The 17793-nt window shown below is 40.2% G+C and overlaps 1 protein-coding gene and 1 long non-coding RNA gene across 9 annotated transcripts in view; both read right to left on the bottom strand.

Moving 5' to 3' along the window:
* The window catches only part of VTI1A (vesicle transport through interaction with t-SNAREs 1A), a 364408-nt gene that overhangs the window by 342144 nt on the left and 4471 nt on the right, over nucleotides 1–17793 (bottom strand). For all 8 annotated transcript variants that reach the window (XR_011488635.1, XR_011488634.1, XM_070470169.1 and 5 more), the window contains exons 2-3: nucleotides 12434–12492; nucleotides 7656–7766 (exon numbers count right to left, since the gene is read on the bottom strand). Coding sequence is in view for 6 of the 8 variants with exons in the window: in XM_070470169.1 (XP_070326270.1) it covers nucleotides 7656–7766; nucleotides 12434–12492 (170 nt within the window). In the remaining 2 variants the exon portion in view is untranslated. The remainder of the gene's footprint in view (nucleotides 1–7655; nucleotides 7767–12433; nucleotides 12493–17793) is intronic.
* On the bottom strand, nucleotides 5629–7647 carry LOC139035973 (uncharacterized). The gene is made up of 2 exons (XR_011488636.1): nucleotides 6642–7647; nucleotides 5629–6098 (listed from the first exon to the last, which is right to left on the bottom strand). It is a non-coding gene; the product is annotated as an uncharacterized lncRNA (long non-coding RNA).

The raw sequence follows: 17793 nt of genomic DNA, 5'->3' as shown, positions 1-17793 counted from the left end.
CTTTCTCTTTCTATTTACTGAGACTTGGTCAAATATTTTACACAATGTTAGTTTTTTTTTATTGTTGTTTGTACAAGCTTAGGGATTTTGTTGTTGTTGTTCGCTTGATTTTATTTTCTGAAGAAGCAAACAATAATCTTAAACTTGAAAAAATCCTCAACTATATCATTTTTCCTCCTTTGAGCTGGTTCATTTTCCTGGATATGACTGTGCCCTAGCTAAACTCATACCAATAATGAAGGGAGAAATAACAAGATGGCTTAAATACATGAATTCTAATTTTTTAAGTTGTTTTCAAATATATGTATGTATGTGTGTGTGTGTGTGTGTGTGCGCGCTCAGACACTAAGTTGTATTAGACTCTTTGTGACCCCATGGACTGTAGCCCACCAGACTCCTCGGTCCATGGGATTCCCCAGGCAAGAATACTGGAGTGGGTTGCCATTTCCTACTCCAAGGGATCTTCCCGACTCAGGGATCAAACCTGCGTCTCCTGCATCTCCTGTATTGGCAGGCGGGTTCTTTACCACTGAACCACCTGAGAAGCCCCACAGCATGGCAGATGGAGCCCAAATGGAACACATCATGTTTCTGAGCTTAGGAGGTATACCCTGGAGGTGGGGACTGCTTAGATGGGTGAAATTTAGCAGAGTAGTGGAAAGAAGGAGCTCCAGAGACCTATAAAGGTGTCCTGTTAAGTCTTTGGCTGAAATGAACTTGCATAAGGAGAGGCAAGAGGACTTACAGAGGACATATATCAGGGAAACATGGGTGGAATGGACATTCTGGAGGTCACGCAAAGCAGGAGATAGAATTCTAACCAAGAGAGGGTGGAACATTCACTGAACATTCCAGTCATTCAAATAAAATCCAAGAAAGGCATACCTCCAAAGTCAGGCTACTCTAGACATGTCCTAACAAAGTTAACAATAAGCCTTCAGTTCAGTTCAGTTCAGTTCAGTTCAGTCACTCAGTCGTGTCCGACTCTTTGTGACCCCATGAACCACAGCACACCAGGCCTCCCTGTCCATCACCAACTCCCAGAGTTTACCCAAACTCAAGTTCATTGAGTCAGTGATGCCATCCAGCCATCTCATCCTCAGCTGTCCCCTTCTCCTCCTGCCCCCAATCCCTCCCAGCATCAGGGTCTTTTCCAATGAGTCAACTCTTCACATGAGGTGGCCAAAGTATTGGAGTTTCAGCTTCAGCATCAGTCCTTCCAATGAACACCCGGACTTATCTCCTCTAGGATGGACTCACTGGATCTCCTTGCAGTCCAAAGGACTCTCAAGAGTCTTCTCCAACACCACAGTTCAAAAGCATCAATTCTTTGGTGCTCAGCTCTCTTCACAGTCCAACTCTCACATCCATACATGACCACTGGAAAAACCATAGCCTTGATTAGATGGACCTTTGTTGGCAAAGTAATGTCTCTGCTTTTTAATATGCTGTCTAGGTTGATCATAACTTTCCTTCCAAGGAGTAAGCGTCTTTTAATTTCGTGGCTTCAATCACCATCTGCAATGATTTTGGAGCCCCCAAAAATAAAGTCTGACACTGTTTCCACTGTTTCCCCATTTATTTCCCATGAAGTGATGGGACCAGATGCCATGATCTCTGGTTCCTCTGCCTTTTCTAAAACCAGCTTGAACATCTGGAAGTTCATGGTTCACGTTTGCTGAAGCCTGGTTTGGAGAATTTTGAGCATTACTTTACTAGCATGTAAGATGAATGCAATTGTGCGGTAGTTGCTTCCCTGGTAGCTCAGACAGTAAAGAATCTGCCTGGAATGTAGGAGACCCTGGTTCAATCCCTGGGTTAGGAAGATCCCCTAGAGAAGGGAATGGCTACCTACTCCAGTATTCTTGCCAGGAGAATCCCATGGACAGAGGAGCCTGACTGAGCAACGAACACAATAAGCTTTGAAAGGGTCTATTATCAAATCATCTGCTTGCCCAAATAAAGGACAACATTCTCTACAACACACACTGTCAACAGGGGTGATATTATGCCCAGAGGGTAAAACTGGTTCTTGGGAAGATATTGTTTAGTCGGTAAGTCTCATCTGACTGTTTTGTGACCCCATGGACTGTAGCCCCTCCAGTGTCCTCTGTCCATGCAATTTTTCAGGCAAGAATACTGGAGTGGGTTGCCATTTCCTTCTCCAGGGGATCTTCCAGACCCTGAAATCAAACCCATGTCTCCAGCATTGGCAAGTGGATTCTTTACCACTGAACTACTAAGGAAGCCCACTTGGGAAGATGAAGAATTTGAAATATTACAAAGATGCATGGCCTCACAAAGGGCCACATTACATGAACAGATATACAGATACACAGTATATTCATGGTATTACAATTTCCTGGGGGAGAGAGGAGCAATTAGAAAAAAGTCTTTAAAAGTTCCTTAGTGGGGTGAGAACAACAACAACAAAAAAGATTGAGAGGCACTACTCCACAGGAAAACAACTGCAGGATTTTAAACAAAGATCCACAATATCAGGTACATCCTGGAGAAGACTCTTCAGAGTCCTTTGGACTGCAAGGAGATCAGACCAGTCCATCCTAAAGGAGATCAGTCCTGGGTGTTCATTGGAAGGACTGACGCTGAAGCTGAAACTCCAGTACTTTGGCCACCTCATGCAAAGAGTGGAGTCATTGGAAAAGACCCTGATGCTGGGAGGGATTGGGGGCAGGAGGAGAAGGGGACGACAGAGGATGAGATGGGTGGATGGCATCACCGACTCAATGGACATGGGTTTGGGTGGATTCCAGGAGTTGGTGATGGACAGGGAGGTCTGGCGTGCTGGGGTTCACGGGGTCACAAAGAGTCAGACACGACTGAGTGACTGAACTGAACTGAACTAATAAAATTACTAGACATGCCAAGAAACAATGGAACAGGACAGAAAGCCTAGACGTTGACCTGAATTTGATTCAGCAGACAATAAGAACTCTGTAGAATTTTGTGGAACAGTGAGACATATTCAGATCAAGGTGTTAGAAAGATCATTCCAGAGTGGAGAGAAGGGTGGTTTAGGTTGGGAGAATAGAAGAAGAAAAGGCTACTACAATCATCCAGATTGAGAAACATGAAAGGCTTCCAGTGGTGATGATGAAAGCAGGAAATATTTAAGTGGGAGGATTGTTAACTCTGAGTGACCAACTGGATGTGCAAGAAGATAAAGAGGGAAAAACTAAAGCTCATGCTGAAATGACTAGCATTGTCAAATTTAAGGTTTAAAGGACCCTGGATTAGAAGTACCCAGTAAATAGTAATGAATATGAATTGAGAGCTGGAGGGAGGTCTCTGTGAGAAATGCAAGAGAATATAGCTGTGGTCATTGAAGTCACAGGAGCAATAACACAGGAGTGAGACAGTGGGTTAAGTGGAAAAGAAGCCTGAAGAATCCAGGCACCTGAAGGACGGGCAGAGGAGGAAGAGGGCCAGAAAAAAGAAAGTAAGTAGGCAATGGGGTTGAAGAAAAAAGTGTTGAGTTGTCCTCTGCCTTTCCCCACCAGCATAGATGTTCCCCCAAGGTCTTGATATTACAAGGGCAATGAGAGAATTTCTTCATTTGCAATAAACATTGCAAATAAAGGATGAAGGACCATCTCCACTACTTTTTCTTGGGATTCAATACTTCTAGACATATCAGTATATCTTTAAGAAGATGTTTGTCATTCCATTAAAAAATAAAAGAATTAAATGTAAGAAGAAAATAAGAGTCAAAAGGGAATCATGTAAATATTTTCTACATTCTATTCAAATACCTCATGTATTTACCAAAAATGGTAAAGCAGACAAAACTGTAAAACAGGAGGCAAAGGACCACTTACTTCTCAAAGTCCTAGAATCACTTCCAATCAAGACAGAGGAAAAGCCAAGGTCTTTACTAAACTGACAATGCCCTTACTGATCATTCTTCTGTTTCCCTCTGGAACCACATGCACCCCTCTCCCTCCCCCACTCAAGCAGAGAACACCCAAGCAAAAACAGTTACAACAGCCCTGCTGGTCACTATCAACTTGCTCACCTTACTTATAGAATTTATCACTATCTGAAATTAAGATATATGCATTTACTTGCTTCTCATCATTCCTACTACAACATAAATTCCATAAGAGTAAGAACTTGATCTCTTAATCATGGCTTTTTTTTCCAGCACCCAGGACACTGCCTGATATCTACAGAGCTTGAGAAAGATCTCTTGAGGACTTCCCTGGTGGTCCAGTGGGTTAAGAACCGGCCTGCCAATGCAGGGGATGTGGGTTTGATCCCTGGTCCGAGAAGATTCCACATGCAGTGGGGCAACTAAGCTCATGTGCCACAACTACTGACCCTGTGCTCTAGAGCCTGCAAACTGCGACTACTGAGCGCCCGCGCTGCAACTCCAGAGCCTGCACTCGAGGGGCTGCACTCTGCAACGAGAGAAGCCGCTGCAATCCAGAAGCACCGTAACTGGAGAGCAGCCCTCACTCGCCACAACTGGAGAAAGCCAGTGCGCACCAACAAAGACCCAACACAGCCAAAAATAAAGGGAAAAAAAAATCTGTTGAATGAAATCCATAATCAAGTTGGACCTCTTTGTTTTATCGTGTGTAAACTGGGGATAGTAATCTACAGCTGTTCTGTCTACTCTTTATGCACTGAAATGAAATAACGCATGGTAAAGCACTTTATAAGCTGTGAATCACATACAAGGCGCTGATGATGGTGGTGGTGGTGAAGGATGTTTCCTGACACAGTCGAAGGGAACTGTGTAGCAAATATACAAATAAACACAAGAATCTTAATGATCATCCAGAGAATAAATGTTTAGTTCACAGTTATTCATTCCATTTTTCTTCATAACAGAAAAGACACTTTTAGAATGTTTACCTATGTGATATCCAAATACCTGAAGGACTCTACTCAAGATTACAGTTGTTAGGGAAAAAAATTCTTAACAATGAGTTAGCTGACTTAGAAGCCATAAAAGCAACTTTAACTTCTGAAAAAAAAAAATTAAGAAGAAAAGATTAAAACTAAATTTAGTGTTGCAGTGCAGTGAAGTTGCTCAGTTGTGTCCAACTCTTTGCAACCCCATGGACTGTAGCCCGCCACGCTCCTCCATTCATGGGATGTTCCAGGCAAGAATACTGAAGTGGATTGCCATTTCCTTCTCCAAATTTAGTGTTATGGGTTGAATCATGTCCCCCCATTTCATGTGTTGAAGTCTAACCCTTAACACTTCAGAATGTGACTGTACGTGGAGCCGGGGGTCTTTAAAGAGTTAAATGAAGTAAAATGAGGTCACTGGGGCAAACCTTAATCTAATACAACTGGTTTCTGTATGAGAAGAAGAAATTAGAACATAAACACATACAGACTGTGAAGACACGGGAGAAGACAGTCATCCACAAGCTACAGAGAGAGGCCTCATAAGAAACAAACCCTTACAACACTTTGAGTTTGGACTTCTAGACTCCAGAATGTCAAGGAGATACATTTTTGTTGTTTAAGCCACCCCGTTTGGGGTACATTATATGGCAATGATAGCAGACTAATGTGCTCAGTTGTTTTACAAACCAAGAGAAGAAAATCTTTAGAAAAGCACTTCATAGAGATGGGGTAAACAAACTAAAATAATCCTTATATATATTTATTTTACTTTAATCATTTATATTAAAACATTAATTTTAATTAGAAGTACAATTTTAAGTTATCAGATTCTTAAATCAATCCAATTTTCAAATCATCTCTCACATTCTTGCTAAGGGAACCTATCTTTTACAAGCAGGGAAAGTTTTATCTAGTACAAACTGCAGAAGCAAGGCAGTTACATTTCTTTCCTGAATTTAGGCCTATCGTGGATTCCAATTTTTCTTTTTAATTAATAGGCGTGCAACTTAAAAAGTAATTGCATCAGAGTCACTGACATACCCAGACTCAGCTTCTCAGGCAACTACCCATGATAATGTAAAACAAATATGCAAAACTGCAAGTCACCCTACTTCCAGACTCCAGGTGAAATTTTTATGAGACTCAGTACCATTGGTCTTGTAGTGGGAGGGTACACTGTGGTCTAGGAAATGTGGTTTCCAAAAGTGAAACAGCTGTGGAGGAAACAGGCAGAAGGGTCCTTATAAATTCTCAACTTTCTTTATAAATTTGGACCCCAGGGTCAGAAATACAGTCGGCTTACATGCCCACACCTGACTCCAGTCGCTCATGGTATGGTAAGCTCAGATCTTTCTTCATCTACACTTTTTAAAATTTCAATTGTGGTAAAATACATATAAAATTTACCATCTTCACCAATGTTAAGTGTATAGTTCAATGCAGTGAAATATATTCACATGGCTGAGCAACCAATTTCTACAGCTTTCCATGCCACAAAACTGAAATTCTACAGCCATGAAACAGTAGCTGCCCAGTTCTCCTTCCCTCCGCGCTTGGCAACCACCAATCTACTTTCTACTTTAAGTGCTTCATATAAGTGGAAACGAAGTATTTGTCTTTTGTGACTGGCTTATTTAACTTAGAATAATGTTCTCAGTGTTCATCCATGCCATAACATATGTCAGAATGTCCTGCATTTTTAAGGCTGCATTAATAGTCCATTGTATGCACACACCACATTGTGTTCATCCACTCACCTGTTAATGCACACTACGGGGCTTTCCTGGTGGCTCAGAGGGTAAAGCGTCTGCCTGCAATGGGGGAGACCGGGGTTCGATTCCTGGGTCAGGAAGATCCCCTGGAGAAGGAAATGGCAACCCATTCCAGTATTCTTGCCTGGAGAATCCCATGGACAGAGGAGCCTGGTAGGCTACAGTCCATGGGGTCACAAAGAGTCGGACATTGGACACGACTGAGCAACTTCATTTCTTTCTTTCTTTCTTTTTGGGTTGCTTCCATCTTTGGGTATTGCCACAATAATACATATCTCTTCAAGATCCTGCTTTCAATTTTCTAGAGTATATACCCAGAAGTGGAATTGCTCACCTGTATCTTTCTGCTACTATTACCTTCTAATTACTAAAAATTTTAATGTGAATATCTTTAAATTTATATTCTTAAATTTGCTAATGGTGGGTGGAGTTGAAAGTCAGATATATAGGAAGAGAAAGCTAAATATTCTCATAAGACACTCAATACAAAGGACCTCTTATATAAACTATCAATTGAGCTCCTGAAGGGGAGAAGTGTAATGTATCCTTTTAAAACTCTGGTAATAAAGGCTATGAAGCCTATCTTAGAAAAATATACATATAGAAACACATACCCAAATATATTGATATAATTTCAGGACACTCACAAGTCCCTGAAGTTCATCCACGAACAATGCAGCTTAAAACCTGCAAACTCTGAAAGGCCCCAAATTAGATTTCAGAATTCTGATAAATGCTAAATATCAATAAATACCATCGAAACTCAAAAACCACATGACTTGGGTCTATTTTGTGAGTCAGGAATCCAACATACCTTCAAGTCCATCATTAGCCAGCTCTACAAGCAATACAATGGAAGCTGTTGCATGTCTTTGGCACAAGCTCCTAAAGACGACATACTTAATGCTGACTAAGATGTGTGGGGGAAGCAATTAAAAAAAAAAAAGTGACAATCACCGTAAAGACTGGCAAGTATAATAAGGACTGAATCTGACTCACGAAATCTGTCTCGAGTTTCCCCATTTCCTGCTTGTAGCTTCTCATCCTGCTGCTGTACATTCCTCGGCTTTGGGGAGGTATCTCTCGGACTTCCAAATCCATCTGTTCCAGCTGGGAGGGCGAGAGAAAACCACGGTTTAAGCCATCTGCTCACTCTTCACAGGACTAGATGTTGAGAGCTGAAAGATTTAACTCCAAGTCCTCATTTTGCAACTTGAGGAACCAGGCCCAGGAGCAAACTGCCTGTGGTCAAGTGAACACGGGGACCACTTTTGTGCTCCATTTTTGTTAAGGTCAGTAAACAGCTCCTGAGGACTTGCCAAGTGACACAGAGAGTGCCAAAGTGTTCACTCTGTCAAGAATTTTTAAAACCATGTGCATTAAGCCAAACACCCTCCGCAATAATGATTTGACTGTCTGTAGAGTACCCTATCATCCAACCCAAACTGGTCTGGTCTTCCGACCTCAAACCACTAGGACTATGAGACGATACACCAAACCATGATCTCTACAGTTACTCTATGAAATATCAGCCCAGTCTCAGTTGTTTGGTGAAAATTCTCCTGGAAGTCTTTTCTGATTAGGAAATACATATGCCAACCAATATGTGATCATGACCTCCAACCTCATGCTTTATAACCAGGTGGATATGGACCTAAATGGATATAACAAATTGCACAAAGCTCAGTGAAATCACAGCAAGGCACTTTATAACAACCTGGATACAACACGTGAGCATTTCATGGGAGGCAATATTGAAATAGTATGATGGAAGTTAGACACCTGCGTTCACATCATAGGCTCCACTGCTTACTAGTTATGCAAGCTTGGACAGGCTTCTTAACTTCTCTGGGTCTCACGTGTCTCATTTCTAAAAAAATAGTATGTCTTTTGTAAGACAACTATAAAGATTAAACAGGGTAATTCCTATAATGTGCTTAGAACAGTATCTTTTACTTGGTAATTACTCAACTAATGTGAATAATAGGAGTGGTGATTACTGATGATGAAGTAGAAAGACAACAAGCATGATGTAAGGTATCACAGATAGCTTATTTATACTTGGCATTAAAAAATAAAAGCCAACAACTACAAATTGGCTCAGGCCATATCTAATAAACTCACATCCAAAAATGCTGTCAGATATTTTGCCTCTTAAAGTAAATAACCCAAATAAATTATTTCCATAAACATTACACACTTGGCACGAATACAACTCTTACTTGTCTGGTGTTAAGAGTCTGAATAAAAATAGTAGAACTCAGATAAACAAAATTAAAAAAAAAGTTTCAACTCACAGTCTTTAATTTTTATAAAGGAAAAAAGTTTTAATTAGCCTTGATTTAAGCAGTAACTATTTAAATTATTGCCATATCTCAGCATAAATATGAAGCACCAATAAATCAGTTACCTAGCAACGCAATTATTTAGAGCACTTCCCTGAAATTGTCATTAAGAGCTGAGTTCTAGAAAGGTCGAGCAGGATCATCCAGACAAATAACTGCAAAAGCACATGTAAGAGAAAATCTGAGTGTTAATGACATTTTTGTTTCAGGCATTTTATAAGGACATTCTAACTAAAAGTAGGTAAGACAAAGAAAAAGGTAACACAAGACAAACACTTGAAATGAAACCAGAAACAAGAGTAATACTACTAGTCTTATATTGTCATAACATTCACACGGCTAATGTCAAGTGGAAGGCATGGTAATTATGAGACATGCAGTGTCCAAGAGATTAATACAAATTGTTCAACAGAAATACAACTAATCCTAACAAGTAAAATCATAATGAAGTTCTTTTCCTAGGGCCCTCATCAAAAACACAGTATATAATGATGTGTGTCCTTAACAAGGATGCCATCAGAATTAAGTCAGCTGCCTAGACATTTTAAACAAACAGAATCACACATCTAAGACAAAACTTCATGTTAGTAACAAGTGGAGATGACCATAGCTCCACAGGGGTGTAACCACATTTCATAGTTCTTGGTAAGTGAAACTTTGGTTATTAGGAAAGAAGCATTCTAACATCATCATGTAAATCAATGTCTCCAAAACAAGGCAAACTAATGAACCAAAACAGATTTTTATGGCAAAGACAAACAAATACCCTGCTACTGAGACTTTAACAGCAAGCTAAGAAGTTAACCCAAGATCCAAAGAATTGACCAGTTGCACTTCCCTGGTGGCTCAGTGGTAAAGAATCTGCCTGCAATGCAGGAGACCCAGGTTTGATCCCTGGGTCGGGAAGATCCCCTGGAGAAGGACATGACATCCCACTCCAGTATTCTTGCCTGGAGAACCCCATAGGCAAGGGAGAAGGGTGGGCTACAGCCCAAAGGATTGCAAGGAGTTGGACACGACTGAGTAACTAAGCATGCACTATGTATGGTAAGCATACCAACCAGAAGGAAGAAGCGTCTTGGTTGGCAGTTATGGCATATAAAAGTTCAGTCTTTGTACATGAAGGCCAGGAAGCAGGAGGAAAACAGTTGATTGTAAAAAAGGAAAGAGAAAAGAATTTGGAAAAAAACAAGCAACTTTCAAAACAGAAGCAAACATGGGAGGCTGAGGAGTTAGGATAAAGCCGCTCCTGCAGAGACAGGGAGATGAGAAGCATCTCTTACGGAGCCGGGGCCTCCCTGACAGCTCGGTTGGTAAAGAATCCACCTGCCATGCAGGAGGCCCCAGGGAGACTCCTGGGTTGGGAAGGCCCAGCATTCTTCAGCTTCCCTGCTGGCTCAGCTGGTAAAGAATCTGCCTGCAATGCAGGGGGACCTGGGTTTGATCCCTGGGTTGGGATGATCCCCTGGAGAAGGTCAAGGCTACCCCCTCCAGTATCCTGGCTTGGAGAATTCCAGGGACTGTATAGTCCCTGGGTCACAAAGAGTTGGACATGACTGAGTGACTTTCACTTTCACTTTTACAGAATGCACAGGCGTTCTGACAGCTAGAAAAGAACCGGAGATGGGCAAGATGGAGCAGCAGCTCTGCAACTTGCTGTCTGAGCACTCACAGACACGAAAGGAAGTGTCTGCGGTGTAATGGGGAGCTACAATCACCTACTCCTCAGAACCCCCCACCCGTCTTGAGCAGCAGGCCTGCCATGTATGGCCCTGCTACTCAGGCAAATTAGCTTGGAGTGCCACCCCTTAGAGTCCTTTGGAGACATTCATCATGCCTCAATACAACTTAAGAGTCTTAGAAAGTTCTACAGAAAAATATTGCTGTTGTCAATGTTTAGTCGCTCAGTCACGTCCAACTCTTTTGCCACCCCATGGACTGTAGCCTGCAAGGCTCCTCTGTCCATGGAACTCTCCAGGCAAGAATACTGGAGTGGGTTGCCATTTCCTTCTCCAGAGGATTTTCCCAACCCAGGGATCAAACCTTCGTCTCGTGCAGTGCATTGTATTACAGGCGGATTCTTTACTGCTGACCCTTTACTATTAATGCGGATTCTTTACTGGGAGAAACTCAGTAGAAAAATACTAGGTTGGCCTAAAACATTCAATCAGGTTTTTCTATAACATCTTATGAAAATATGTGAATGAATTTTTTGGCCAAGCCAATAATAACCAAAAAAAGACCGATAATTGGAGAATTGTGTTTAAGCTACAGTTTTCCAAACTTGTTTGAACAAGCAACACCAGTTAACAGAAACACACTTTGGGAAACTGTAGTAACTATATCGTACTGAAGGAATACCAAGTGGTACCCTCCAGTATGGAGAAAAGCAACACCCTCATTTAGGATCACAAGGCAGGAACAAGACAAATCATACTTGTAATACAAGTCTTTGAAACCCCAAATTAGGACACAATATATTTCAATACTTTTTGTTCCTTGATTTGAGAATTTATTAGTATCAAACGTAGTGGGTGAGTTAAAGCTCAAGCACTAACTGGGTGTGGGACCACAGACAAGTTAATTAATCTGTCTAAGCCTCAGTTTTCCCATCTACAAAATGGGGGTAATGATGCTCCTCTGTGTATCTCTCACACTTCTACATGTCTTGCTGCAACACTAAGAATGCAAGGCCCTGATAACTCTTTTCCCAGGCAGGGAGCAATCTGGGGGTAGGAAACAATGTGTGCCTTGGGGTAAAGACCAGGCTTGCTTACAGGCTGCTATAAAGCAGTATCCTGCCCAGGCCCCACGTTTCTCTCCTATAAGATAATCCACTGATGTGTAGGCATTTTTCTAAGCAAACATGCATCAGCCCCTTGGCAATTGGGGCTCAGGAAACTGACACAAGCCTGCTGAAATTTTGGCAGCAGCTTTTGCTGTAAGTAATAAAAGCCTTTTGTCTCTGACATAGGAATCTAATGTCTTCTATCAGCATCCTTGAGATTGTGGCAAGCTCACTTGTGAATGGGCAAATAGGGAAAACCTCGATCCTTAACAGTTTTTGACAAACAGTTTCTGTCTCATAGAGATTTTGTGAAAATTAAATAGTATAAAGCAAATAACATGCTTAACCCATGTCTGGTACCTAATACACCTTTAGCAAGGGTTACCTATTTATAGCTATTATGAAAGGTATTATGAAGTGATAAAAATTCAAAGTGGGCATTTAATGAATCACCTTTACTAAGAGGAATAAAATCCCAAGAAGCTATTAAATTCTCTTCAATGTAGACACTGATGAATTCTTAATCATGAACTGTTAATCAGGTATGTTTCACATTTCTACAATGCATAAATGAGGCTTAGAGGAAGGCATCAGACTAAATGGCTTTGGTTGTGTTTTAAATATATTACTAAGTCTGTACATACCAGTTCTTTCGCTTCTTCGAGCTGTTTCTCCACATTTGCAACCATCTGTTTCTTCTCATCTGAAACAAACAACAATATCAAGGAATTGCTAAGGTTACAGATAAACTTAATACTTAAAAACTTCTATTTTTATATATCTTTTTTTCCTTTCTGATCAATCAGAGTAAAGAATTAGCATATCAGGCAACGGCCATATTCTTCTTTGGTGGGTTAGGAAACACTGTAAGACACTGATTATAGGCAATCTGGAAATACATAATCCTGTAGAGTACTGAAGAGATGCTGTAACATTTTTAAGAAAAACCAAAAGTTATTTTGCTCTTTAGAAGAGCCTGTGTCAACAACAGATTTACGGGTGGCATGAGGAATCTGTAAACTCATGAATTTAATAAACTGGGAATAATGTACTCATGAGTACAACTTAAAAGTCACATATTTAAAAAGTCATATATAACAACAAGACAAAAATCCACAAATTAAAAAACCAAAAGTGACATATAACAATTCGTACAACTGAGCAAGATCTTACGATCCTTTAAAAAATTGTGCTCTCACTAAGAGTTGAATGTAATGGAAGAAATATGTGAAGTCAGAACTACTGATTCTAAACCCCAAACTATTATCTACTCATGGTTATGGGATCTTGGGTAAGAAAGAGTTTTTAGCTGAGACTTGGTATATACTCTCTAAACTGGAAATTAAAAACATCTACTGGACTCGTTTTAGCTCAAATAAGTTGATGCAAGAGGAATAACTTCTAATTTGTGAAGTGCTAAATATCCGTATGTGATTTCTTCAAACCGTACCACAATCAAGCTATAACCCAACCACAACGCTCCATTCTAGGAGAGACATGTTCTAGCAGATACTTTCGGAAAAATTATCCTTATCCCCATTCCAAGTCTATCAGCCCATTTATCTCTCCCCAGAAATCACCAGCTCTTTGAAGTTTTTTCTAATGCAACAGAAGAATTAATTACTTGCTCTTATAGAAAATTCCTACATCTCTTACATAATCCTCCTGATTTATCTCTCACACTCACATGTCTGATTTATCTTCTAACTTGGAGGCTCTGGGAAGACAGGAACCATGTCCTAGTTCTACAGTCTAGCCCTGAGCCTGATGTATAATCAGTTCTCGAAACATGGTAGCAAAATGAATAAATAGTGCAGTGAGTACAAGAATTTACAAAAGAAGTTATGCTACCAACCACGCTGGTTTCACTTTCACCATACCTGCCCTCTTCCCCCATTTAATCTTCCAGAAATGTGGCTCTGGTTGAATCACTTGAGCCTGGAAGTCAAGGTCCTCCACATTCCAGACCCAAGCAACTTTTCCAACTGTATTTCCAACTACTAGCTCTCTAGTATGTGCTCTGCATGCTATCCATTACTATCAAAGCACCATTTTATTCCCTGACCTAAGTCTTTGTTCAAGGTACTATTTAGGTTCTTTGGCTGAATATAACAGAACTGATTCTGGCTAACCTAAGCCAAAAATAGAATTTATTAGAATAATTCAGGGTGGCTCACACGGTCTCATCACATCATAGCAAACAGAGGGGGGAAAAGTGGAAACAGTAACAGATTTTCTTTTCTTGGGCTCCAAAATCACTGCAGATGGTGGCTGAAGTCACGTTATTAAAAGATGCTTGCTCTTTGGAAGAAAAGCTATGACAAACTTAGCATATTAAAAAGCAGAGACATCACTTTGTTGACAAAGGACCATATAGTTAAAGCTATGGTTTTTCCAGCAGTCATGTACCGATGTGAGAGTTGGACCGCAAACAAGGCAGCATGCCAAAGAACTGATGCTTTTGAATTGTGGTGCTGGAGAAGACTCTTGAGAGTCCCTTGGACTGCAAGGAGATCCAACCAGCAATCCTAAAGGAAATCAACTCCAAATATTCAATGGAAAGACTGATGCTAAAGCTGAAGCTCCAATACTTTGGCCACCTGATGCAAACAGCTGACTCAGAAAAGACCCTAATGTTGAGAAACATTGAAGGCACAAGGAGAAGGGAGCAGCAGAGGATGAGATGGTTAGACAGCATCACCGAGTCAATGGACATGCATTTGAGCAAACTCCAGGAGGTAGTGGAGGATAGAAGAGCATGGCATGTTGCAGTCCATCGGGTTGCAAACAGACATGAAACAGCGACTGAATAAAAAGAATGAAGAATCAACAGAAAAGGTGAGTTCCCAAGCCCAGGGAGGGCAGTACCACGGTGGGTCACGGAACCAAGGGAGCAGGACTCACTGACAGTCTCTGCAGAAGCAGAGTCCAAATCCCAATTTCTGGTGAAAATTCACTGACTGTCCTCCCTTGAGTAAGGTATTTTCTTCTTGACCTGGACAGGGCATGGCAGGCTATCAGTTCCACCAAGACTGGGTTTAGAGAATTTCTCAAAGGAAAATTGAGGAGATGCTCTCAGAAGATAGAACAGAGGATTCTGGGCCTTCTGAAGCAGCAGATGCCCACTGCATCTACTTACTGCAACTCATTTAGTCTTTCCTCTTTTCCGTCTGCTAAATCCCACTGCCCTTCCAGGTGACCTCCCAGGACATGACCTTATCACCTCTGAACTCCTAGACCTCCGTGCTCTGCCCTAGCATCCCTGATGGTCATTAGTAATTGGCTCCCTTCAGCCTCATTTCCAGCTCCTTGAAGACAGGGACCATTCTCGACACACCTTTGTCCTAATTCTGTATTTAGCACAGAGAGTTGTACATGGTAGGTGTTGACTGTGTGTTTACTGAATGAATCCGTGAGTCTTATAATTCAGCAACATATTTGTTACTCACAGAGAATAAGAAAAATTGTAAAAGGTCATCATATAGTCCAGTTGTTTTTAGACACAGATGCTCTATTTCATATTCAGTGCTCCCATTTAATTTAGTTTGTGTTTTCCAACTTCTCCATCTCATTTTGTTCTTTCTCAAGCCTTTATCAAACGTAGTAGAAAAGCTTTTGTATATATATATATATATATATATATATATATATATAGTACATACAATCTATATATATTTTAGAAACTTTATGAATGTTTGTCTAGCTAAAATATTTATAACATTTCGGTTCCATTTGTTTGACCAAGTATGAATAGGATGCTAGATTTCTAATTTATATTCACCCAAAACTTTGATATAGTTCCATTTATTTTGGCATCTAGTATTACTGCTGAAAGTTTAGAAAGTTTACTATCTCAGTGATTTTAAAAAAATTTTTGAATGAGGCTTGAAAATTCTAATCCACTTCTGAGAATATAAAGAAATGTTATGTTGTAAAAACAAACAAACAGGAAACTGACATGCAATATAGTATTATTAACTAAAGTACAGATTCTGCACACACACACACACACACACACACACACACACACACACAAAAGAGAGAAAGAAAGAAAAATTGTATCAGTGGGGCCTGGGGCAAATCTTCCTACTTAGAAATGGCAAGCTTCCCTTTATGAAAGAAATAATTAAGACAAACCCATTCTACTTGTGTGAATAAAGGACTGGAGTTGGAGACATTAATATAACTCATGCTTAGCTTATTATAAATATAGATAGCCTCATACACAAAACTTTATCAGTATGTATATATACATAAGCTAGCAAACACACATTTTTCTTTGCTGTGTCAGCTAAAAGGGTCCAGAAGTAATAAAACCTCAGTACCAACGTGCGCACCTAGTGTCCAGATCTTGGTTTCTAACACCATTTTTCAATAAAAGGAAAGAGGACTCCTTGGAGAAATAGCTGCTGATTCAAGGACTGGTATACAAAAAATACAGGATGATTCTGGAGTATCTTATAATATCAGAAAGTAAGAAAATGCTAAGGGGGAAAAAAAACCCCACTGATGGGCATATATCAAAATGACACAAAAGTCAGCTGGAAGGAATTCCAATGGTCAAAGTTGCAATAATCTGAGCAGAAAAATAAAGTGGTATTGGAATACAACACAAAGTATAAATGAGTTTGTGCATATAAATGACTGGATTAACAAGGGGAGGAGAATAGCCAAATCTCTCTCTCTAGAAGAATCATATAGAAGTATTCCAGATAATTTACATAAATCCTCAGCCTTCAAGGGGATGAAGCATGATCCCCTACTCCTTAAGTGTGGACTATGCATGTGATTTCCTTCTAAGAATATGGAAAAGAGGGAAAAGAGTAACTTTATAGTAGAGGAACCTGACAAATACTACCTTAGCCAGGTGGTCAAAGTTAATATCAAGACTGCTAAGTTACCTTACAGTGTGAATTCCTGACATGATGTGATGAAAATGGTGGTTTACCTCTGTGGTCTGCCTCTCAAAAACTTACAACCCTAGTCTGATGATGAGAAAAACATCTGGCAAATCCCAACTGAGGAACATTTATACAGTTGGTCAGTAAAGTCTCTAAACTGTAAAGTCATCAAAAACAAAGAAAGGGCTGTGAAACTGTCACAACTAAGAGGAACCTGAGGAGTCATGACTACTACAAATGATTTGTAGTACCCTGGACTGGACCCTAGAATAGTAAAAAGACACTAAAGAAAACTAAGGAAATATGAATAAAGTATGGACTTCAGTTAATAATAAGTAGCAACACAGGCTCACTGGCTGCAAGAAATGTATCATATTAATAGAAGAAGTTAACAATAGAGGAAACTGGACATGGACTACACAGGAATTCTCTGTATTATTTTCATGATTTCTCTATAAATCTAAACCTGTTCTAAAATTAACTATTTTTAAAAAATCAATGAAGCTATTACTTGCCATGCATGTGTACATGCATGCTCAGTTGCTTCAGCCATGTTCAACTCTGTGTGATCCCATGGACTGCAGCCCACCAGGGTCCTCTGTCCATGGGATTCTCCTGGCAAGAATACTGGAGTGGGTTGCCATTCGCTTCTCCAGGCTATCTTCCCAACCCAGGGATCGAACCTGTGTCTCTGGCATGTCCTGTATCGCAAGTGGATTCTTTACCCACTGAGCCAGCTGGGTAGCCCAAGGCTATTACTCAGGTTAACTAAATTATTTAAGGGATTAGAATGAGGGTATGTGTGAGTAAGCCTAACTCAAATCTTACCCATCCTACTTCAACTCACTCTGCACCTGAGTTCCTGAATTAGGTCTGGAACCATCTCTTCAACTCTCATTTTATAGAACAAAAATATAATGCACGCAAGTCACATAACAGAATTTCAAATTTTTTAGTAGCCACATTTCAAAAAGTAAAAAAAAAAAAAGAAAAAGGAGAAATTCATTTTAATTTTTTTTAATTTTAATAATATTAAGAACATCGTCATTTCACTACAGGGCAACAGCTACATTTCAAGTGCTCAACAGTTACACATCAACATT

This window comes from Odocoileus virginianus, chromosome 7 (assembly GCF_023699985.2).
Source record: "Odocoileus virginianus isolate 20LAN1187 ecotype Illinois chromosome 7, Ovbor_1.2, whole genome shotgun sequence".
NCBI classification, from domain to species: Eukaryota; Metazoa; Chordata; class Mammalia; order Artiodactyla; family Cervidae; genus Odocoileus; species Odocoileus virginianus.
The sequence above is the reverse complement of the archived record's forward strand: the minus strand, read 5'-3'. Positions and strand labels throughout refer to the sequence as shown.